We start from the raw sequence: 25,255 nt of genomic DNA on the forward strand, positions 1-25,255 counted from the left end.
TAGAAAGCCTGAAGGCGGTGCTTGGTTTTCGGGGCCCCGTACGCGGCTAGGCTCCCAAAAAGTCCCACATATGTGGTATCCCCGTACTCAGGAGAAGCAGCAGAATTTATTTTGGGGTGTCATTTCACATATGCCCATAGCATGTGTGAGCAATATATCATTTAGTGACAACTTTGTGTAAAAAAAAAAAAAAAAAAAAATTATTTTTTGTCATTATTCAATCGCTTGAGGCAAAAAAATAAAATATTCAATGGGCTCAACATGCCACTTATCAATTTCCTTACGGTGTCTACTTTCCAAAATGGGGTCATTTGGGGGGGGTTTTGTACTGCCCTGCCATTTTAGCACCTCAAGAAATGAGATAGGCAGTCGTAAACTAAAAGCTGCGTAAATTCCAGAAAACGTACCTTAGTTTGTAGATGTGACAACTTTTGCGCAAACCAATAAATATACAATTATTGACTTTTTTTTTTACCAAAGACATGTGGCTGAATACATTTTGGCCTAAATGTATGACTAAAATTGAGTTTATTGGATTTTTCTAATAACAAAAAGTAGAAAATATAATTTTTTTTCAAAATTTGCGGTCTTTTTACGTTTATATCGCAAAAAATAAAAATCGCAGAGGCAATCAAATACCATCAAAAGAAAGCTCTATTTGTGGGAAGAAAAGGACGCAAATTTTGTTTGGGTACAACATTGCATGACCGCGCAATTACCAGTTAAAGCAGCGCAGTGCCAAATTGTAAAAAGACCTCTGGTCATTTACCAGCAAAATGGTCCGGTCTGAAGGTGGTTAAAGAAGGTGGAAGTCCCAATATTATGGGGGTGATGTGATCAAGTATAGATATAACTGTCCAAGTAACAAATATGGCCAAAATAGAATGGAAAAGTAACTTTCTCCGAACAAGCCTGCTGCGCCTGCAAATACACTTGGAGCTGCGTGACGTCAATTTATGCACTGCGCATGCGCAAGTGGCATTTGCGCACGTTCAAGTGCTCTGGTTCCCCTTGCGCCGGCAAAATCTTAGTAAATGTCAAGCCACGTAGATTCATTTGCATAAGTTGAACAGGTGCACCTCTCAACTTTACTTTTCTTTATTTTTTTTGCACTGGTTTATTTCTATGTTTGTTTGTTTTTTTTTTTTTAAGGCTAGTTGCACACAGGTCATGTTAGCATTAAGAAAAGAAAAAAAATGCATGGGGGTCCCCAGAAATTCCATACCTGGCCCTTCAGGTCTGGCATGGATTTTAAGGGGAACCCCACGGCAAAAAAAAAAAAAATGGCGTGGGGGTCCCACTCAAAATCCATACCAGACCTTTATCTGAGCACGCAACCTGGCAGACCACAGGAAAGGAGGGGGGACGAGATAGCGCCCCCCCCTCCTGAACCATACCAGGCCACATGCCCTCAACATTGGGAGGATGCTTTGGGGTCCCCCCCCAAAAAGCACCTTGTCCCCGTGTTGATGAGGACAAGGGCCTCATCCCCACAACCCTGGCCGGTGGTTGTGGGTGTCTGTGGGCTGGGGGGCTTATCGGAATCTGGAACCCCCGTTTAACAAGGGGACCCCCAGATCCCCCCCCCGTGTGAAATTGTACCCCATTACCATTTCACCAAAAAAGTGACAAAAGTGTTAAAAATGACAAGAGACAGTTTTTGACAATTGCTTTATTAAAGTCTTCTTCTTTCTTCCTTTCTTCTTCCTTTCTCCTTTCTCAATTCTTCTTCCTTTCTTCTTCCTTTTCGTCTTCCTTCTACCTTTCTTCCTCCATCTTCTTCTTCCTCCATCTTCTTCTTCCTCCATCTTCTTCTTCCTCCATCTTCTTCTTCCTCCATCTTCTTCTTCCTCCATCTTCTTCTTCCTCCATCTTCTTCTTCCTCCGGTCTTCTCGTCCGGCACCTTCCTCCACGTCGTCTCTTCTTCCTCGCTTCCTTCTTGAGATGCTCTGCGCAATGGGAGGCTTCCTCTGTGTGACGCTTCTCTTCTGACATTTCTTATATAACGGAACCGTGTGTCGGAGGGGGCGGGGTCACCGGGTGGCCCCGCCCTCCATTATATAAAGAAGTGTCAGAAGAAGAGAAGCCTCTCACAGTGGGAGCCTCCCATTGCACGGAGCAGCCCGAGATCGAAGCGGGGAAGAAGAGACGCCATGGAGGAAGATGCCGGACGAGAACACCAGAGCAAGAAGCAGAGGATCGGAGGAAGAAGATGGAGGAAGAAACCGAAGGATGAAGGAAGGAAGAAGACCAGAAGAAAGAAGAAGACTTAAATAAAGGATTTGTCAAAAACTGTCTCTTGTCATTTTAAACACTTTTGTCACTTTTTTGGTGAAATAGTAGGGGTACTTTTGTACTCCCCTTACCATTTCACACAGGGGGAGGCAGGCCGGGATCTGGGGGTCCCCTTGTTAAAGGGGGCTTCCAGATTACGATATGACCCCCGCAGACCCCCACAACCACCGGCCAAGGTTGTGGGGATGAGGCCCTCATCAACATGGGGACAAGGTGCTTTGGGGGGGACCCCAAAGCAACCTCCCAATGTTGAGGGCATGTGGCCTGGTACGGTTCAGGAGGGGGCGCTCTCTTGTCCCCCCCCCCTTTTCCTGCGGCCTGCCAGGTTGCGTGCTCGGATAAGGGTCTGGTATGGATTTTGAGGGGGACCCCCATGCTATTTTTTTTTTGGAGCGGGGTTCCCCTTAATATCCATACCAGACCTGAAGGGCCTGGTATGCTCTTGGAGGGGAACCCATGCCAGTTTTATTTTTTTAAATTTAAAGTCGCCTGGCCTGGGGGCGACTTAAAGTCATGTTGTAAGTCTCCCCAAGTCGCACTGTGATTCACACTCAAGTCGTGTCCAAGTTGCCTCCCAAAGTCGTGCTGCCCCTGTGTGAATGGACTGTTAATGATATGGCGTGTGCTATTATCAATGGGATATTATCATCTGTTGCGCTTATGCGCCGATTCATACGCTCACTTAATTTATCTGGCGCACAAATTGAGGTATGAACCGGCGCAGCGCATTCGTAAATTAAATCAGCCCCATAGGCTAACATAGAAAATCAGCCCCATAGGCTAATATAGACGGCGTTTAGGGGCAGATAAAAATGTCAAGCACCTGTAAAATTGGTATTTGACAGCTGCAGTATGCATGAGGCCTAAGAGTCAGGGATAGAACTGATAGTGGGCTGGATTTTATTTATTATTATTATTTTTTTTTTTTTTCACTTGATGCATCAGGGTAAAAAAACTTTTAGACTTTAGAATCATTTTAAAGGGTATGGTTGGGGGCGGTAAAACCAATGAAATTAAGCCTAAAGCCCAGTACAAACCCAGCAGGGCTGAACGGTAAAAAAACTGTTCAGGAGGAGCCGCTGTACAAACTGACATTAGTAGGCCCCCCCCACGCAAGAACACTCCGGTCAGCACTCTTAGCCATTGGCTGACTCCAGTACACACGGGTCGAATGTTGCCCGGTTTCTATTGAACTGGCCAATGCTGCCTGACATTCGTCCCGTGTGTACCAGGCTTTACACTTCTAGTTGTTTCTTTGGAGCAGGTTTGTACACAGGACTCTATGGACAGTTTGACATTGTTTAGAGTAGCTTGCAATGTGCAATTATGCGTCGTTCACACAGGGAGTATCTATGTGTACACCCATCTTCTCCCACAGCGTTTTTGCTTACACATGATTGGATGATAGAAATCAGCAGTTTCCTCTCAATTTAGTGCTTGCCCTCAGATCTAGAGCAAGTGCACTTGTGGGTGCAATTGCAGTGCACAGTATATTTGTCTTTAGTAAATCAACCCCAATGCATATCTGTGGTACAAAAAACCCACCTGCTGTATTTTGTGCCCTGCACAAGGCATGTGTTTTTTGTGCTGTATGTTTTGAAGTGACATGGGAGTTAGTTGGATTTGTTTGCCACTGAAAATTAAAGTTTTACTAAACCAAGGTACCTACATTCACTATATCCGGGCTCCCACAGTACATAAAACAGGAAAATGCAATAGTTTTAGTAAATATAAACTTCTAAATACCTTTTCTGATCAGCAGTTAGAGCAGTTTTGTGACTTCTATCAATGTCTGGTTAAAGCTTGTAGGAGTTTTCATTCGCCCCTGATTGTCCTATAAGGCTGTAGGACCCCTGACCCTCTGGACAGTGCTGATTGGCTCTGTGCGGATGACATGCACTCTCCAAAGAAAAAAAAAAAACTCTCTAGCAATACACACCAAACTGAGCATGTGCAGATTGTCCCCTAATGCTCTGTTCTACCAGGAGATGGATTGGGGACAGTGGAAGAAGAGGAGGATCAGAGAGACAGGATCACACAGCCTTTATACACAATGTAGAGGATTAACCTCTTAGGTTCCACAGTAAAGCCCCCATACACACTTTTATTTTATTTTTTCCTTCAGGTTTAACAAAACCATATAATATGAGGTCAAGCCTTATGCCCTGTACACACGGACGGACATTCAAACAACAAAATCCATCGGATTTTTTCCGACGGATTTTGTGCCAAACTTGTGTTGCATACACCCGGTCGGACAAAGTTGTCGGAAAAGCCATTCGTTCAGAACAAGGTGACGTAAACCACGTACAACGGGACTAGAAATGTGCCAGTAGCCAATAGCTTTCGTCTCTTAGTCTATTCTGAGCATGCGTGGCACTCTGTCCGTCGGAATTGTCTACACACGATCAGAAATTTAAACGATCGGATTTTGTTGTTGGAAAATTTTAAGATCCTGCTCTCAAACTTTGTGTGTCGGAAATTCTGATGGAAAAAGTCAGATGGAGCCCACACACGATCGGATTTTCCGTCAACATTTTCCGATTGCACATTTTCTTTCGGAAAGTCCAACCATTAGGAACTTCAATGTGTGTGCAATCAGGCAGGCCCTTGCACTACATAGTTTTGGTAAATCTGAAGAAATCAGCAAAAAATCTGATAGTGTGTATGGGGCTTAAGTGTAAAAAGCATGCTTTACTGCATATACAGACTGATTTTACTGTTGTGGGTTTAATAACGCTTTAACTGTACCGTACATACACCATGCTTTGTTGTATCGCATACTACCATGGCCTACAACACTGCGGCTGAAAATTCAGTGTTCAACTTTTCACAAGACTTAAAAAGATTTGTTAAAGTCAGATTTCACCTGCAATTTTTTCTGCTTGACAGCAAAGGGAATTCAGAAACAAGAAAAGGGATGTCTTTGAAGATATACTTGAAGAGCGGCGACAGTCGAGTGACCTGAGATATGCCATGAAATGTTTCTCACCTGTGATCTATAGAAGTCTCGTACCATGCAAGCCAAGTGCCCTGAAAACCATGGTCTTACACTCCGAGCAGCTGCAATACGTTATCAAACAGGTTTTTATGATTTTTTTTTATTTTACTAGTTTCTTGAGCGCTATTGTTTCTAATGCTCCTGCACGGCTTATGTTATTTCAAGCAGTGCTGTGTAGCATACGCTAAAGTGATTCTAAAGACTGAAGTTTTTTTACCTTTTTAATACATTCTATGCATTAAAGGGGTTGTAAAGGTGTGTTTATTTTTTTTGTTTTTACACCTTAATGCATCCTATGCATTAAGGTGAAAAAACACCTGTCCGGCCCCCCACGTTATACTTGCCTGACCCCCTCGAACTTGACCCACAGGGACGTGCTGTCTCTCTGCACATAGCCATTGGCTCTCGCTGCTGTCAATTAAATCCAATGACGCAAGTGCCTGGGGGCGGGTCCGAGTCTTTCATTCGGCCTCTATGGACACGGAATGCTGGACTCATGAGCGCGCCTGCAAGGTAACCCCTTCGGGGGAAGCGCTTCTCTGAGGGGGTTGTCAGATGTGGGGAGGAGCCGTGAGAGCCGCAGAGGCACTCCAGAAGACCAGGTTTGGGGTCCACTCTGTGCAAAACGAGCTATACAGTGGAGGTAAGTATGATATGTTTGTGATATTTATTTTTTAATCTTTGCAATCACTTTAAAGCAGAGTTCCACTCAAAAGTGGAACTCCCGCTCATCTGATTCCTCCCCTTCCCCGGTGCCACAATTGGAGGGGGGTGCAGATACCTGTATAACAAAGGTATCTGCACCCACTTCTGGGAATAGACTCCTGCGGGAGTTGTGCTCCTTCCCGCAACAACCCCCCCCCCCCCCCGCTGTCTCCTAGGAAACACACAGGTGCCAGGAGATATCGGGGACCATTTAGGATGCGCACCGTGACTTGCGCATGCGCAGTAGGGAACCAGGAAGTGAAGCCGTAACGCGTCACTTCCTGATTCCCTCACTGAGAATGGCTGCGGCAGCTGGCGAGAGCCGAGCAATTGATCCGCTTTGGCTGCCAACATCGCTGGACTCCAGGAAAGGTAAGTGTCCATTTATTAAAAGTCAGCAGCTGCAGTATTTGTAGCTGCTGGATTTTAATAATTTTTTTTAAGGTGCACTCCCGCTTTAAGTTAAAAATAACTTCTGTGTTCAGTTCCCCCTCCAGCTGTACATAACTTCCTGAAAACATCACAGCACCTTGCCTCGGTATCCCTTTCAAGAGCCCTAAGCCCTGATGCAAGCAGTGTTTTGGCTCTTTAGAGGATCTGTGCAAATAGTACAATGCCCTGATGGGTAAATGTCAGGTGTAGTGAAATCAGAGAAAGTAATTTCAGTATAGCAGAGGAGCCTGTACAGTTGTACATGACTAAAAGTAAGACTGGAGTTAAGGGGCGGACTGACAACTCATGGGGCCCCCCGGGCAATGGGAGATTATGGGGCCCCCAGGCAGTCAGATTATGGGGCCACGCAGTATACACACACACAGTATACAATCACACAGTATACACAGACATGTTTCTTTTGGATGAGAAGGTACTGGAGAGGTGGGGCAGCTATAATCTCAGGATTTTTAGACCAAAAAAAAAAACACAGATTTTTACTGAGGCTGGCAACCCTGGTGGGGCCCCCTAGTGGCCCGGGGTCCTCGGGCAGTGCCCGAGTGGCTGAATGGTCAGTCCGCCCCTGGCTGGAGTCCAGTTCAGTTACTATACTTTATGCATCATTATTGCTTATTATATGGCCTTCATGTTCTAACTGCAAAGAGGCCATGGTTAATATGTGTAATATATGGGATTCTTCTGTATTTTATCTGCAGATCAGTTTGGAATCTGGAGAATCATGCGACATTATTCAGGATCAGGCAGCTGATATCTTAGATGAAATGGGTCAAAATTTAAATATTGCAGCTGTTCGAATGTTTGCTCTCACCTTGAGCAAGATCTTCAAAACACTATTCCAAAAAGTTTGTGTCAACGAGGAAGGCATACAGAGGGTAAGTGATGTGTTAAGAATAAGGCTGGGTTTACATTGCAGCACTTGGGAGCGAGCGCAAGGTAATCCCCCGGGAGAGCGCTTCTCCCAGGGGTATATCTGATGTGGGGAGGAGCCGCCGGGGGACCCTAGAAGAGCAGGTTCGAGGCCAGTCTGTGCAAAATGAGCTGCACAGTAGAGGTAAGTATGATATCTTTGTTAGTTTTTTTTTTTTTTTAAATAACCCTTACAATAACTTTAAAGCTTAAAGCCGTGTACACACGATCAAACAATCTGGTGAAAAAGGCCACCGGACAATCTGCCCGTGGGTGGGCTCCGGCTGACTTTTTTTTTACCCAAAAGTCCAGCGGACAATACGGCCGTGTGTGTGCTAGTCCGCCGTACTTTTGAAATGAACAGACTTTTCCCGCCCAGAGAAAAATCTGCTCATTTTGAGCGCGGCTCCAGTTAGCCAGGACCAGAGAAGAGAAGAACAGAAGGCAGCGACAGAAGACCGGGCCACCGCCGTAAAAGAGCTAGAAGAAGGCGCGGTGGCCCGGCAAGAAGAACCGAAGAGGGGGACAAGACCCCCGAAGTCGGAAGAAGAGGGCGGCGGCGAAGAAGAAAGCCGGGCTCCTCTGCTAGTAAAAGAGCTAGCAGAAGATAGCGGAGCAGTCCGGCGAGAAGACCCCCGAAGATGGAAGAAGATCCTCGGAGCTGTGCAATAAACTATTTTAACCCTTGTGTGTTGTGTTTTTTTTTTTTTTACATTTTTTTTTCACAGGTGAATGGGTAGGGGTACATTGTACCCCATACTCATTTACATAGGGTGGGGGGCCGGTATCTGGGGGCCCCCCTTATTAAAGGGGGCTTGCAGAGTCCGATAAGCCCCCCGCAGACCCCGACAACCAACGGCCAGGGTTGTCGGTAAGAGGCCCTTGTCCTCATCAACATGGGGACAAGGTGCTTTGGGGTGGGGGGCCGCGCAGGCCCCCCTTCCCAAAGGCATCCCCCAATGCTGGGGGGACGCGGCCTGGTACGGCTCAGGGGGGGGGGGGCGTTCGCTCGTCCCCACCCCCTTTCCTGGCTGGCCGGGTAGCGTGATCGGATAAGGGTCTGATATAGACCTGGAGGGGGACCCCCACTCCATTTTTTCGGTGTAGGGATTCCCCTTTAAGTCCATACCAGGTAACGGGACCAGCGACGCTTCCTTCGCTGGTCCCGGCTACCTGGAGCAGCGCTCAAAATGAACGGACTTTCCTCCGTGTGTGTGGGGGCGAGTCTGTTCATTTGTACAGTGGATAGTCCGGCGGACTTAGTCCGCCGCAAAAGTACCGTGTGTGGGCAGGTAGCTCGATCGGAAAGTCCGGCGGTTTGTTCGCCATACTAAGTCCGCCGGATAGTCTGATACGTGTGTACGTGGCATTACTCTACTTTTGTTGCATAAAAAACATTCCCCTCTGGGTGATCATTGTAGAGATTTTAACAAACTTTGCTGCAGATTCCTACCCTTTGTTATTCTGAAGGAATAGCGGCTTGTTTGTGACCATGTGTCGAGTGAATCTGTATGAGAGTGGTTTTATAATTCTCAATTAGCTGCTGCACCTGGCTCTGAGGAAAGTGGCAGGGTCTGCATCCTGTTAGACCAGGGTGGATAAAAATCATGGTTTTTGAAAAAAAGTCTAAAAAATCAGATTTATTTTTTATTTTTATCAAATGTATTTTAATAAAATGCTTTTGGAGTAAAAATCTATCTAAAGATAGTTTTCTATTTTAAGATGCATTCATAATTTAGTTTATTCAGCATGGAATGGAGTTTAGTTATGTAGCATGAGACTGTATGTTCTGCAATATTTACATTTTTAGTAAACTCATTCAATGAATCAAAGCTCTGCAAGCTGAGATAACATCCACTGCATTGATTCATTTACACAGTTTCACAGGAACCATGAGATAAAACAAAGTTCAGGAATATTCCTTTATCCCATTGTTTTTCAAATCTATGTACACTACAAACTGTATGATTGAATCGGTTCTGATATCGCTGTTTTACTAACCTGACAGCTTATTATTCTAAATGGGAAACCTTCATTTTGTTTGCAAATATTAAAGATTCTGACTACCAGCAAGAATGAGTCCTTACATTTAAAAGAGCACCTGTCATTTCAGAGCCATCATGGCAGCGCCTGTTAGCGGGCGTCCACTCACCTGATGCCGCACGTCCCTCACCTTGTCGCTGCCGCATCACCAGCCGTACTATTAAAGTGAATGGGACTGTCGGTGAGTCTACAGCGGGTCAGAGAAAGAGCCTCTGTGGGACAGAGATGACAGTTGCTCTTTAAAAATTATGATTTAATTGTGGTTAAAAAAATAAAAATAAATTCTGATTTAAATTGTGATTTCAGTCCATTCCACCCTGCGTTAGACATGATTTCCTTTTGGGAGTATCTCGCCAAAAATTACATTTTTGTTGCAGGGAATGCCCAAAATCTGACAAATATTTTAGTGCAGACTTTTGGGAAAATCAATCAGCCAATTGCACAAGCAGGAAATAACATTTCTGGGGGGTATTCTGTGTACAGAGTGCCTCCTGGTAGCCATATTGCATTGAGTTTTACAGAAAATGACAGAGCTGCAGGTTGAAAGGAAAAGTGATTTTTCAATAACATTCAATTACAATATGACTTGTTTCACAATTTTATATGCTATATTACTATTTTTTTAATTTGTTAATCTTTTTGTTAAAAGTTTTTTTTTATTTATGGAAAGTCATTTTATAATTATGACTGCATTGCAGATTATATGTATTTTCTTTGTAATTTTAGCGCATCAAAAAACAAGTTTAAAATCCCTATTTGCTTACGTTTGTTGTTTGTTTGCAGTTGGCTCAAGCTATTCATGAGCATCCAGTTGTACTTCTACCAAGTCATCGGAGCTACATCGATTTTTTGATGATGTCCTACGTATTGTACACTTATGACCTTGCACTTCCTGTCATTGCAGCTGGAATGGGCAAGTATTGTCCTTATCTGCATAATCATTTTTGAAGTATTCATTCCACCTTCAGGCCTCATTCACACGGCTGTAAAAATGTTACTGATGTTATTACATGTGTTTTTGTAGGAGAAAAGTTCCTGCGTAATGATTATTAAAATACTTAAATGTGTTTAAATGCATAGACCTGTTTGCATACATAACTTTTTTTTCCCAAGTTCGTCTTTCAGGACAGCCACCTTAGAGAGACACTGGCTCCTCCCCTCTTAGGAAACACCGCCTTCAATTTCACAATTTAAGCCTCCTCCTCCCTCCATCCCTCAGTTATGGTGTTTCCTCCGGTGGGGAGACACCGCTAAGGAACCTTAGCTAAATCAGTTGACGAGACTGAGGCTACGTATATGGAGTGGAGCTCTGACTCCGCTCGGCAGTCCGATCATCTATCGGACCACTTCGGCAGTCCGGTCGGCCGGGGAGCTGGATTTTCGTACTGACCGTTTTACATGCACTCTAAACTTCGCTTGGGGAAAGCAGGAAGTTTGGGAGGTTCATCCGTTCGTTCGCCCAGTCGGGTGTTACAACAGGATCGGCAGTCTGGTTGGCTGGGGAGCTGGACTTTCATACTGACCGTCTTACACGCACTCTAAACTTCGCTTGGGGATAGCAGGAAGTTTGGGGAGGTCCATCCTTTCGTTTCGCCCAGTAGGGCGCTGCAAGAGGACGTCCTAGGTCCCCCTGTGTTTGCAGTCGGCCTGAGGCTGGAGGCCGGACCAGATGACGGGCGACGTCGGTTCTGGTGGGGGCGGACATCTTCATTGCACCCGCGTCTTCCGGTTCCGGACGCGGTCGTGAAGGGGGACCAAGCGTTCGCCTGGTGCAGCCTCTCTTTCTAGGTTGTACAGGCAGCTGTTGGAGGCACGTTCGTACCACTCTTCCTCAACAGGAGAATGTCCGACGCAGAGGCTTCAAGAGCTCCTGGAGTTAACGGCACCAGCCACTCAAAGGTAAGGAGAACCCTGGGGAGGTGTTCCCTTACTTTATAACCAGTAGCTCCACTGGTGTTTTTTCCCCCTAGGTGGTCGGGGGGAAGAGCAGTGCGTCTGGGATCCAGGTGGTGATTGATCCTGGGGGGGGGGGGGCACTCCCGGTGGTCCTCTAAGTAGCGCTGGTGTTTCTTTTCTTTTTAAATTTTATGCTGCTCTCTCTTTTTTTTTTTTTTTCTGTGTCTCAGAAAGACACGAATAAGTCCCCCCCTTGGTTCTAGGAGGGAGTGTCCTTCATGTAGAGCCTCTTTGGGGAATTCCTGGTTCAAGGCACTTTGTAAGGAGTGTATTGAAGGGTTGGTTAGGGAGCAGGCAGCAGAACAGGGTGCAGATCTGGCGGTTCCTTCAGCCCCAGAGCACTCTTTCACCAGCGCAGCAGAGTGTTCCACCTAGCCCAGTGGATGTTCCTCCCGCAGGATAGGGAGAATCCAGAGGGTTCTAGAGAGGAAGTTGAGGAAGAAGTTGACAGTGCCGTCTCAGACTCCCAAGGGGAATCTGATGGTGAGGGCTTGGATGGGGAACCCAAAAGAACCTCATGGTATAAACTTCCCCTGGATGAAGTGGATAAGCTCTTGGGAGCTATTCATACCACTTTAGGCATACAAGAGAAAAAGAAGGCATTGTCACTCCACGATCAGATGTACTAGGGCCTGGGGGAAGCGGGTGTTCCCGGTTCATGACGTCTTGATCGATGCCATCAGGAATGGCAGGATCCCGAAAGGAAAACCTTTCTTTTCTGGTGCATTAAAACAAAGGTTTCCTTGGGCGGAAGAGGAGGCTCTTGTCTGGAATAAAATCTCCCAGGTTAGATGCTGCCTTTTCTCAGATGTCCAGGCACACTGATCTGTCCTTGGGGACATGGGGGTACTTTCAGACCCTATGGTTTGAAGGATGGATTCACTTCTGAATGCCTGGGATTTATCATAAGAAAATCTTAAGCCTGTCATAGCAGCCACAGTGGTGGCTCGTAATATGAAGTATTGGCTTACCCAGATTAATGCGTGAAGCAATGACGGCAGAGGAGACTTTTTCTATCCTCCTTTCCCATGCTGCTTAAGGAGTTGGCATACACTGCGGATGCTTCGGCTCAATCCATGCGAATGTATGTAAGGTCCTCGGCTCTGACCAACTCAGCCTGGAGGGCCTTAAGGCTGAAGACATGGCAGGGGGACAATGCATCCAAAGCAAAGCTCTGTGGAATCCTTTTTACAGGAAACCTGCTGTTTGGGCCAGTTCTTGAAGCAGTGCTAGATCGCACGGCTGATAAGGAAAAGGCCTTTCCCGTTAAGAAGAAATATGGGGAGCAGTCAAAAAAGGGGCCTTCCTCCCACAGTGGGAGATGATCACCTCCAATCAGTTTGTATTGGGGATCATTAGAAGAGGTTACCGTTTGGAGTTTTCAGAGCTCCCCCCTTTTGAGACTCCTTGTCACCGAGCTGCCAAAATGTGCCCTTCTTTCCTCTTCAGGAATTGGAGGAACAGGAAGTGGTAGTACGGGTCCCAGCAGGATAAACAGGCAAGGCTTCTATTCTCACATTTTTGTGATTCACAAGCCTTCGGGAAAGTTCAGGCTCATCCTGAACCTGAAGCTTCTGTGTGTCTTAGTCACCTACAGAAGGTTTCGGATGGTTTTAGTTACTTGGTGAGGGCACCTCTTCCACCAAACTGTTTCAAGGCATCGATAGTTTTAAGGATGCATACCCGCATATTCCCATCGCAGAGAGCCACCAGCGTTTCCTCAGGGTGGCAGTGATAACCTCTGTAGGGGTGCTACACCTTCAGTTCAAAGCACTTCCCTTTGGGCTATCCCCTTCCCCCCCCCCCCCCCCCCGTATCTTCACCAAAGTGATGGTAGAAGTTCTGGCATTCCCGCGTCTCAGGGGAGTCTCGGTGATCATGTATCTTGACGATCTTGTCCTGTTTGCCCCTTCTCCGGTGCAGTTGATTTGGGATCCACAGGTAACAAAAGACCTGTTAGTGAGCCTGGGTTGGCCTCTGAACCTAGAGAAACCCAACTTAATTCCTTCCCAAGGGGTCACTTTCCTGGGGTAGGTGTTGGACTCAATAGAACAAAAGGTCTTCCCTCCTTGGAGAAAATCCAGAAGGTAGACAAAGCACTGTTGTTTCTCCAGGGAAACCGTCAGAACTCAATGAGGAAGGTCAGGTTGGGCTTACTGACATCCACACTCCCAGCAGTTCAGTGGGCGGGGTTACATTACCGTCCTCTGCAAACTATTCATTTTGAAGGTTTGGGACCACAGCCAGGGGTCTTGGGACTCTTTGGTTTCGGTTCCAACTCAGGTAAAGAGGTCCCTTTGGAGGGAAAGGGAGCAAGTTTGTCACAAGGCTTAGAATGGATTTTGCCAATATCCAGGGTGGTTACAACCGATGCGAACGGCTCAGGTTGGGGTGCACACCTAGACTCCCGTTTGGTACAGGGTACCTGGGAGAGGAAGGAGTCAGAGATCCTCGAATTGGAGGGAGCTGAGAGCAGTAGATCTGGTTCTCAGGACCTTTTCAGAGAGTGCTCCGGGGACATCATGTAAGAGTCAGGTCAGACAATTCCTTGGCAGTGGCTTACGTCAACAAGACGGGGGCTCCTGGAGAGGATCCTTATGGGCCCTAGCGAAAGCCATCCTCAGATGGGCCGAAGTTAAATTCCTGTCCTTTCCAGTGATCCATTTGAAAGGAGAGCAAATTCAGGTATTAGATTTCCTCAGCAGGAGAACACTGAGAGAAGGCAACCAGGTTCTCAAGCAGGAAGTTTTCGAAATGATCACCCAAAGGTGGGGGATTCCTTCGATAGACCGCGAAAGAAGCCATCTTCTGTTCCATAAACAGGGGAGATGGGACGTTGGGGGTGGACGCACTAGCACAGAGTTAGGGATTCTCTAGGTGCTATGCTTTTCCCCCCCTCCCGTTCTGATTCCTGCAGGGTTAAGGAAGTTTCAGGTGGAGATTACTACCCTTATTCTAATCGCACCTCATTGGCCCAGGAGGCCGTGGTTCTCCATTCTGAAGGGCCTGTCTGTGGAACCCCCCTGGATTTTCCCAGTCTAGGAGTGTCTCCTTTCCCAGGGTCCAATCTGCTGTCCCCAGGTGGAACCTTGCAGCTTGGCTACTGAGGAGGAATTGCCGAAGGGCAAAGGGGTCTCAGATCGTTTAGTAGCCACTCTCCTGAATTGCAGGTAAATGGAAACTCAGACCATTTTCTTGAAGGTATGGAGGCGGTTCAATAGCTGGTGCTCAGAGAACTCCTTCAATGTGCACAGCTCGGTAGCCATTCTAGAGTTCCTGCAGTCAGGGGCAGATAAAGGTTTAGCCCCTGAAACATTGAAGAGTCAGGTATCCGCTTTAAGCGTATTTCTGGAAAGGCATCTAATATCAGACCCTTGGATAGTAAGGTTCTTTAGAGCCTTAAGTAGGCAAAGACCAAGCCTTTGGTCGCCCCCTTCCCAGTCGGGATCTTTCGTTAGTTTTACAGGTTCTCACAAGAGAACCTTTTGAGCCATTGGAATCTTGCTCGTTAAGTTTGATCATTCTCAAAACTGTTTTTTGTGGCGATCACTATGGCAAGGAGAGTGAGTGAACTCGAAGCCCTTTCTGTTAGGGCACCCCTTTTCCGGACCATTCAGTTTTTAAGACGGATCAGGCCTTTTTACCTAAGGTAGCCTCTAATCTTCATAGAGTCCAGGAGATTGTGCTACCTACTTTTTGTTCAAATCCAGTGAGAGAACAGGAACACATCTTTCATAAATTGGATGTTAGAAGATGTGTCCTTCATTATTTATTTAGATTGCACAAGTCAGTTCAGGAGTCTGATTCACTTTTTGTGTTATTTTCAGGGGCTAGGAAGGGTTCCAAAGCCTTTAGACGTATGATAGACAGATGGTTAAGGTCAGCCATTGGGCAGGCTTACGTGGTAGGGGTGTTAGAGCTCCCAGTTGGAATTAGAGCACACTCAACCAGGGCAGTGGCAACTTCTCAGGCAAAGTGGGCTGGTGCGTCTCCTGAACAGATCTGTAGAGCTGCAACGTGGTCCAGTTTTTCTACATTCGTGAAGCACTATAGATTGGATCTTCTGTCAGCCAAAGACCAAGCCTTTGGTCGTAAAGTGCTGCAAGCAGTGGTCCCACCCTAAGACAAGGTACTCGCTTATCCTCTCTAAGGTGGCTGTCCTGAAAGACGAACTTGGGGAAAAATGGAGTTACGTACCGGTAACATCCTTTTCCGGGAGTCTTTCAGGACAGCACCGGTTCCCACCCAGGTTTTTGGAGATCTTCAGGAACTCATCACATGAGACCGTCAGGTAAGATTAAAAGTTTGGTTGTTTGTTTGACGTGTTCTTGTGTCTCCCCAGTTGGCCGGAGGTACTCTGGAAGAACTGAGGGACGGAGGGAGGAGGAGGCTTAAATTGTGAAATTGAAGGCGGTGTTTACTAAGAGGGGAGGAGCCAGTGTCTCTCTAAGGTGGCTGTCCTGAAAGACTCCCGGAAAAGGATGTTACCAGTACGTAACTCCATTTTTTTAATGATTTATATTTCCCTTTTGATCAGATCTAATTTGCACGCTTACAAAAGCGTAAAACGTGTGTTTATTCACAGGAGTGTGTAAAGCGCATGAGCTTAGCTGCAAAAAAAAACACTTGCGTACGTCGCGCTTTACCTGTGCACACAGGAGACCGAGAGGTAGCACAGTTCTGGACAGGGGGCGGGGCGGGACCTAGCAGAGTGACTTTTCATATTAACAAGCTGGCGATTTGTTCCATAGGACCTAGCAACCAATCACCTGGGGGCTAACTTGGCCAGCTCCTCCCCCTTCCCCCCGTCCTGATTTGTGCTGCCTATCGCTCCCCGCTGTTCACCAATGGCAGAGGGTTGGGGGGGAAAGAGGAGGATCGAAGGCACGGCAAGGGAGGCTAAAGGCAGAGAGAAGGCGGGGGTCGGCCCTGGGTATAGGACATTAAGGACACTCATAAGTAACGAGTAGGTTGGCACAACAGCAAGAGGGGTGAGTCGGGCCATAAAAGTCGAGGTTAAGAGCACCTTAGGTTTAGTGGTTTCCAGGGCATTGAAGATACTGGACAACTGTATGCACAGAAAACTGGGGGATCAGCCGCTCACATGCTATTGCTTCATGAGTGATCGGCCCTGGAATGTGTGGAGCTGCCACTTGCAGCTAATAGCAGGAAGCTCCACTGGGATTCTCACATCTAATCGGAGGCGGGTGTGAATGCAGGCTTATGCAGGAGCACTGACATGCTGCATTGCTGGGTTCACAGCTAAGCTGCATGCAGCTTACAGTAGGGGGTCCAGTGCCTCCGTTCCATGTTCACCGTTTCAGGTCCGATTTGAGGCCCAAAGTTTTGGCTGAATTTGGACCTGAAACGGACCAAAAGACACACAGGACCCGGTGCAAATTCGCACCGGAGCCACAGTGGAGATATGTGAACCGGCTCCATAGAGAGTCGGTCACAATCTCCTGCTATTGTGGGGAAACCACATCCGATTCGCACTAGTGTGAGACCAGCCTTAATGTATTTGTGCAAGTATACATAAAGTGGTAGGCTTTTGTATAGAGGATATTTTGACAGATGTGTCCAAGTGTTTCGGACACAAACTTGAGGCAGAAGTCTAAGCTAAAACTGGCACTGCTGATTGCATTTCTTATTGCATACTTTACTGGTCCCTTTGCAGCTAGAAACATTTGGAGAAATGGACAGTGCAGTGGATTAGTGGTTAACACTTCTGCCTTGCAGGACTGGGGTCCTCGATTTGAATCCTGGCCATGGAGTTTGCATGCTCTTCCTGTGCTTGTGTGGGTTCCCGCTGGGTAGTCCTAATTTCCTCCTTTACTCTAAAGACATGTTGGTTAATTGTCTCCCATCTAAATTGGCCCTAGTATGTGTGTGCATGAATTTTTGGATGTAAAATAAGGACCCGAAATAAGGAGTGTAAGCTACTTGAGACTGATGTGGATGTATGGTATGTAAAGTGCTGTGTAAGTTGTTGGCATTATATAAATGCCTCAAATGAATGAGTACACTTCACTCCCCCCACCCCCCCCCCTTTTTTTTTTTTTGCAATGATTTCTAATGTATTAGCCATGACTGGTTGGAAATCTGAGGTCTACGGGGTACAGGTGTTGCCTTTGGGTTTCTCTTCTGCAGTAGTCAGGGGTTGGGAGTGAGAAGAGTTTGTTCATTTTTATGTGTATATATAAATATTTATTGGTGTATGACACACTTTTGTTGCCCTGAAAATCGGCTGCAAATGGTGTGTGCGTGTTATACGCTGATACTGCAATTTGGGCTGCCTAGGAGGGAACGGGGAGGGGGGTAGGACAAGCGCCATCCGATTACATACAGCAAGAATCTCCTGTTTACTCAGCAGCCTCTGTAATAGGAAGTCCCGTCTCCTGGGCCAGCATTGGACCAGTGTTCTGTCTGTCATAGAAGCCGGTCCAGGAGGCGAGACTTTGTATTAAATTATTACTAATTATTATTTTTTCTTTTATCAGATTTCATGAGCATGAAAATTGTTGGTGAGCTGCTTCGTATGTCTGGTGCCTTTTTCATGCGACGTACATTTCGAGGAAATAAATTGTACTGGACAGTCTTTGCAGAATATGTGAAGACTATGCTGCGGGTCAGTATATGAAACAATCTGTTTCTTTTTCACGATGGAAACTTCTTTGAAAAGTCATAGGAAAAGGGGTTGTAATTTATATGTTTTGATTTTCTGCTAAGGCTTGTGAGATTATTTTTCATTAGCATAAAGGGCCCCCTTCACACCAGTGGACCCATCATTCCATTTTTCAGGCAGACCCGATCGGATCACCCATTGTTCTCTATGGAGTGGCTGTGTCCACTGACACCCACCGGCATCCAATCCGATCTGGTTTGCTCAAAACGGACAGATGGGGATCCATTCCCCATCATTCCGGTGGATTGGATCGGATGGCAATTGAATGGAGAGGGACAGGCAGTCTGTTTCCATCCATCTGCCCCACAGAGAACAGTGGGCTGTGTCTGTGTCAGCTCTGTATAGTGGAGTGTGACTGTGAAAAGGCCGACTCACATTAATTGCCTCTCCAGCCATACCCATCGCTTATTCCTTCATTACCACTGACGCCAAAATACCTGTTGCCGGCTGCTGTCAGAGCCTGGAGGGAACAGTGACATCACTCCCTCCTAGTAATGGGAGCTAAGCATGAGCATTGTCATTTGGGAGGAGGCCATATGCTCCTCCATATTCCAGGAAACTCGTTATTTTGCACCAGGTGAGCAATAGAAAGTAGAAACATGAGATCACTGAAGAGGTATCAGTGGGTTAGGGTGCCTTTTTTTTTTACAGATACTGTCACATTGCCTGAATCAGCAAAATTCTCTTTGTGCCAGTCTTTCTTCAAACCATTGAATCAGTCCTTCTTCAAACCCTTGAGTCATTATATAAAATCTTTTTTTTTTTTTTTAATTAATAAAAAAAAAATATATATATATATATATATATATATATATATATATATATATATATATATATATATATATATATATAATTTTTTACTGTCTCTTGCAGTGGCAGGTCCTGAATGCCGCAGGAAATGGAACCATGTAATGATGTGGCACTGTTCCTGCAGCATTCTCCTGTAAGCTCAGGGCAGGCTCATGGTCCGGTCGAGGTGTGACACCCTCGGCCAATACGAAGTAGGTTGAATGACATTAGGTGTCATTCAACTGAAAAGAGGACTGGTGCTTGAACACAGAGGATCGAGCCTGCCCTTTTCCATTAAAAAAAAAAAAAACTTTAAAACTGCTTGCTTTCAGTCAACCTTGGGTTAATATAAGCATTGGGATTGGCCCGGTTCATCATGAATGTTGTTGCTACCGGACCCACTGCAAGCCACAAATGCGTTATTGGAGATTTGCAGTGGACAAGCAGATTTTTTTTCTTCTTTGTGCTCTAATACCCGGAGTCTTGCCTCTGACAGCAGAATCAGCCAACTATAGTGCAGGGCCATACAAAGGTCCTTGCTAAACTGTAGAGGAAAAGGGTCTTCACCCTAGAGAAGAAAAGTTTTTGCTAGATTAATAAAGCCTTAACTGATGACAGAGCAAGAAGTTGCATGGCAGGTAGCCATGATACATCTTGTAGGTAGTGGTTTCTGCCTCGCTTTTTGCTGGCTGCATTGCGTAGTTATGGTTTTTGTGATGCCCCTGCCAGCAACATTATTGAATAATCAGTATTTTTATGGAAACAAGTTAATAAAATACAGGTCCAATAAAAACAATTCCCCACCTGCTTTACAGTACTTGTCCCTTTTCAAGAAAAGAGCTTCCCAAAAATAATTTCGTAAAATGGAGCTATAGGCATAACTTTTTTATTTTGCATAGGACAAGGGAGTGTTATAGCCCATGTCGTCTTTTATTTTTATTTTTCCATTGTGGAGATTTTCCTTCACTTCCTGTCCAATAGCCAAACGGGCGGTGAGGAAATCCCTGCAAATGAAGGGATTCTCTTGGGGACCCCCAGGTCACTCGTATTAGTGTCCTTATTGGAAGATTTCCCTTTATTACATTTCTGGGGACAACCAATCACTGTAAAGGGGCACAGACAGCAATAAAAACTGACAAGTATTCTAATTCCTCTCCACTCTATCCAAAATAAATAAATAAATAGTTTTTAGTTGTTGGCATTTATGTAGCGACTAGCTGCTCTATTTATTTGCATCATGTCATGACTTCAAGATCTCGCCCACAGAATGGATATGCTCCAGCGGAGTTCTTTGTTGAAGGTCAAAGAAGCAGAACATGCAAGACATTAAACCCAAAGTTTGGTATGTTTTGTCTTTTTGGGTGTTTTCTTTTTTTTCAAGATACTCGATAGATAATTATGTATTCAGTAAAAAGCTGATGTTGTGTTTTTTCACTGCAACAGTGAACAAGTATGGCTTTGTTTTAATTTTCACTATATTTTACACAATATCAAATTTTCACTACTTGATGTATTTAATTATATCATGAATATAAATTAAATAATCTAAATAAAGCTTAAACACAATGGGGTTGATTTACTAAAAGCTGAGAGTTCAAAATCTGGTGCAGCTCTGCACAGAAAATCGGCTTCTAGGTTTTATTGTCAAAGCTTAAAGGGTAGCGCCACTTTTGTGGGGGGGGGGAAATAGCAAATAAAGAAAAAAAAAATATATAGCATATACAATTATGACACAAGTCATATTGTAATTTGAATGCCATAAAAAATTACCTTTCCTTTTCAATCTGCAGCCGCTGCAATTTTCTGAAAATGCAGTGCAATATGGCTACCTGGAGGTGTTCTGTACACAGAATGTACAGAAACGGAAACATAATTTCCTGCTCGTGTGATTGGCTCACCGATTTTCCCAGAAGTCATATTTCAGTCATCCCCCGCAACAAAACTGTAATTTTTAGTGAGATGCACCCAATAGGAACTTGCAGGCCCAGCAGCTTTCATCAGTGCCTGCAGGTGCATAGCTGATAATTAATAATAATTAATTATGTTTTTTTTTTTTTTTGGAGTTAACGTTTTAATTGAATTAGCTGAAGTTAGAAGCTGATTGGCTACCATCCCAGATTCTGTACTCTCCAGTTTTTTAGTACATCGTTCATAGTGTAATGAATTACAGAATAGGGCACATCCAGCCAACACGGTTTTGTTTTTAGTAGAGTGGGGAAATGTAGAAACCCCTACCAGGTGTTTTTTTTTTTTTTGCTCCCTATTAAACCCCATACACACTATCAGATTTTCTGCTGAGTTTTTCCTTCAGATTTACCAAAACCATATAATATGAGGTCAGACCTTAGGAGTTCCAATTTGCATGCAATCAGGCAGGCCCTTGCACTACATGGTTTTGGTAAATCTGAAGACAAAAATCAGCAGAAAATCTGATAGTGTGTATGAGGCTTTAGAGGCATTTCCTCACTTTTTGTTCTGCTGATAATGATTCCACCAAGAACGGAGAGTTTTCTTTTTTTTTTTTTTTTTTTTTTTTTTTTTAGAGTAGAAGGTTAGAACCCCATCAGCATTTTAATGCTGGTTGTGTCCCTGCTGCAGAATTTTTTCTCACTTTCTAACTAGTAAAACAGTTTTCAAAAGATTAGAGGAGAAATATCTAAGCCCTTGTACACACGGTCGGAGAATCCGTCGGAATGTGTCCTATCGGACCGTGTTGTCGGATAATCCGACTGTGTGTGGTATGCAACGGACTGATTCCGTCCGAATATCCGTCGGACCCAATTTTCCAACATGTTGGAAATATTTCCCGACCAACTGGTTCGATCGGACATACTCCGATCATGTGTAGCTAATTTTGATCGGACCAAGTGCCACGCATGCTCAGATCAAATTCCTACATCAAAGCTATTGGCTACTAGCCTGAATGTAGTCCCATCGTAACAAAATTACGTCATTACATTCTGAAAGATCTGATTTTTTGACAACTTAGTCCGACCGTGTGTATGCAACAGTTTCGGACACAATCCGTCGCACTAAATCCGACGGACCAAATCTGACGGATTTGGTTGGCAGAATCTCCGACCGTGTGTACAGGGGCTAATGGTGCTCCAGATAGCAGTGAAACCTATAAAGGATTCTAAGTTTTCCCCACTCTATCCAAAATCCATTTTGGCCAGAATAATACAAATTTTCAGAGTATTTTTAGTAAAAATTTTGCACATACATGCCCATTTTCCTGTGAGTTGAGCCTACCGGTTAGACTACTAATAGAAGCATTAAAGGGGCAAAACCAGGTGAATGAATGAGTCGCCTCTATTTAATTGCTTATTAACCACTTGCAGACCGGACCATTTTGCTGGTCAAAGACCAGACCACTTTTTGCGATTCGGCACTGCGTCGCTTTAACTGACAATTGCACGGTCGTGCGACGTGGCTCCCAAACAAAATTGACGTCCTTTTTTTCCCCACAAATAGAGCTTTCTTTTGGTGGTATTTGATCACCCCTGCGGTTTTTATTTTTTGCGCTATAAACAAAAATAGAGCGACAATTTTGAAAAAAACGCATTATTTTTTACTTTTTGTTATAATATCCCCCAAAAATATATATAAATTTTTTTTTTTTCCCTCAGTTTAGGCCGATACGTATTCTTCTACATATTTTTGGTAAAAAAAATCGCAATAAGCGATTATTGATTTGTTTGCGCAAAAGTTATAGCGTTTACAAAATAGGGATAGTTTTATAGCATTTTTATTAATAATTTTTTTTTTTTTTTTTTTTTTTTTTTACTAGTAATGGCGATCTGCGATTTTTATTGTGACTGCGACATTGTGGGGGACCCATCGGACATTTTTGACACATTTTTGGGACCATTGTCATTTATACAGTAATCACTGCTATATAAATGCAGTGATTCCTGTGTAAATGACACTGGCAGTGAAAGGGTTAACCAGTGGGTGGCAGTGTAGGGGTTAAGTGTTCCTAGGGGTGTGTTACTAACTGTGGGGGGGTTGGGCTTTCATTTAGTGTACACTGATCTCTGCTCCAATCACATGGAGCAGAGATCAGCGTCACTAGTTGCTAGGCAGAATGGAGAAATGTTGTTTATACAGCATTTCCTCCATTCGGCCGCTCCGTGAGACGACCGCGGGGATGCCCGCGGCGATCGAGTCCGCGGGTCCCGCGACCGGACTCACGGGGGTCCCTGCACTGTCCCTCTGGACAAGTCCGGATAAGACAGAGCCCTTGGAGCCAGGCTGCACATGCTCAGTTTGGTGTGTATTGAGAAAGAAAAAAACAATTTTTTTTCGTGGGAGAGTCCATGTGATCAGCACAGGGCCAATCGGCACTGTCCAGACATGTCCAGGCAGAGGGTCAGGAGCTCTGCAGCCTCATAGGACAGCTCAGTGCAGTATGAAAACTTCTCCTATAAGCTTCACCAGGAACTGATAGAAATCACAAGACTGCTATATACTGCTGATGAGAAAAGTTATTTAGCAGTTTATAGTTACTAAAATAATTGCATTTCCATGTCCTGTGTACTGTGGGAGGTTAGGTATATGAAATGGAGGCTCCTGGGTTTAGTAACACTTTAAGTCAACAGTCTTTTGTTTATATTTGTAATCTATATGGGTAATTCTTGCAGGTCTTCTTAGTGTGATCATGGAGCCGTTTTTCAAAGGGGAAGTGTTCGATACATATCTGGTACCGATCAGCATTAGCTATGAACGAATACTAGAGGAGTCTCTTTATGCTTATGAGCTTCTTGGAGTGCCCAAACCCAAGGAATCTACATCGGTAAGATTATCTACACCTTTGTTTTTGCCTTAATTCAAATGTAATGTATGTATGCTAACGATTATACATTGGGTTTTTATTTTTATTTTTTTAGGGCTTGTTAAAAGCCAGGAAAATTCTTAGTGATAACTTTGGAAGCATCCATGTGTTTTTTGGAAAACCAATGTCATTGAGATCCCTGGCTTCTGGAAGACTGAACCGATCCCAATATAATCTTGTTCCTAGGTATAGTTTCTTTATGTGTTTTTTTTAATTAATGCTGTCAACATTTTTCTTGTCATAATTTTGCAGAAACTGTAGAAAAAGCATAGTAATTTTAAAGTGGAAGTTCAGCCAAAATTAACGTTAAACTTACTCTTAGCCGCATTCTAAGCCTAATGTGTAGGCCTATAAAGAAGAGATTGCTATTCTTATCCATTCTGCAACCGCTCCAGTCTGGTCCCAGGCTGAGCTGTCAGCAGCAGCTTCAGTTTGTGGGCGTGTGCAGGGGCGGCAGCCGATAACGCAAGCCCCACAGTAACTATATGGGTGACATCACTTCCCAGGCATTTCCCAGCTATTGTATCTGTGGACACGGCAGCTGCCGATGGAGACTGGCCCAGATCCGCTTCAGAATAGGTAAGTATAGAATTTTTTTGTTTTTGACATTTTACAGGATCAAGCCCTATACAAACGCGCTGAATATCAGGTGGTTCAATAGATGTATGACAGCCAGTTCGACAGAAGTCGGCCAAACATCCGGCTTCTGTCAAAGGGGCATAACCGAAAAAGGTCTGTTGATCGGCATCTGATCAGTGCTCTCAGCCAACGGCTGAGAGTGTTGGCCTGTAGTCTTCTGGCATGGGGGCCATTCCCCTGCCAGAACACAATAGCTCAGTGGGGAGATTGCTGTACTGATATTGTATAGTTAGTACACAGGTTTTGCGTTAGATATGTTTTGACTGAACTTCCACTTTTAACCAGTGCTTTAATATCTTCTCTATTTCACTGCACTGCTGCAGGAGCTGTATTTTTACATAAACGATCATCTTAATGGTATTTTGGTAAAGCAAAAGAGATTGACTTAGTTTTGTAGGGAGAATTAGATCTTGGTTTTATAGTGAAATATCATTGCATTTTGTATTAAAATAATCCAAACTTAGTTGGAAAAGAAAATGTAGTTGGAGGAAGTATAAAGCTAAATTTGGGGGGGTCTATTAGACCCTCAGTGTCTCCCCTTTCTCCAGTGCAGCTATTCAAACACAGATTGTGTTTGAATAGCCGCATCCTTGACTACACCAGTTGAGGAATGATAGTGGTGACCCTGGAAGTGACGTAATACATGTGTCTTCCAGGGTCAGTGGTTGCAGGAGGGATCAGGGAATGTATGTTTTCTGTGTTTCTCCTGTTCTCACTGTACGAGCTGTTTCCCGCAGTCCCTGGCTTCCCAAAGTAACAGAAGACCCTGGGAACTGGCACGGGTGCTGCCCTGGGGGGGGGGGGGTCCTATAAAGGTAACCAAGTAACCACTTGTCAACCATGCCATTTATAAATGTACCGTACTGTGCAGTGACATGCTGCATGCTTCATTTTTTAACAGAAACTTTAGGCTGGGTTCACATACAGTGGATATAAAAAATCTACACA

The 25,255-nt window shown here is 44.8% G+C and overlaps 1 protein-coding gene across 1 annotated transcript in view; it reads left to right on the top strand.

The window, feature by feature from the left end:
• GNPAT (glyceronephosphate O-acyltransferase) overlaps positions 1-25,255 on the top strand; it is a 73,198-nt gene that overhangs the window by 6,160 nt on the left and 41,783 nt on the right. Inside the window, exons 2-8 of the mRNA XM_077486279.1 lie at positions 5,189-5,380; positions 7,151-7,327; positions 10,188-10,317; positions 17,861-17,988; positions 20,101-20,176; positions 23,478-23,629; positions 23,724-23,854. Of these exons, the coding sequence (XP_077342405.1) occupies positions 5,189-5,380; positions 7,151-7,327; positions 10,188-10,317; positions 17,861-17,988; positions 20,101-20,176; positions 23,478-23,629; positions 23,724-23,854 (986 nt within the window). The remainder of the gene's footprint in view (positions 1-5,188; positions 5,381-7,150; positions 7,328-10,187; positions 10,318-17,860; positions 17,989-20,100; positions 20,177-23,477; positions 23,630-23,723; positions 23,855-25,255) is intronic.

The sequence above is a fragment of the Lithobates pipiens genome, unplaced genomic scaffold (assembly GCF_037356315.1).
Source record: "Lithobates pipiens isolate NorthernLeopardFrog02 unplaced genomic scaffold, aLitPip1_a1.2 Scaffold_18, whole genome shotgun sequence".
NCBI classification, from domain to species: Eukaryota; Metazoa; Chordata; class Amphibia; order Anura; family Ranidae; genus Lithobates; species Lithobates pipiens.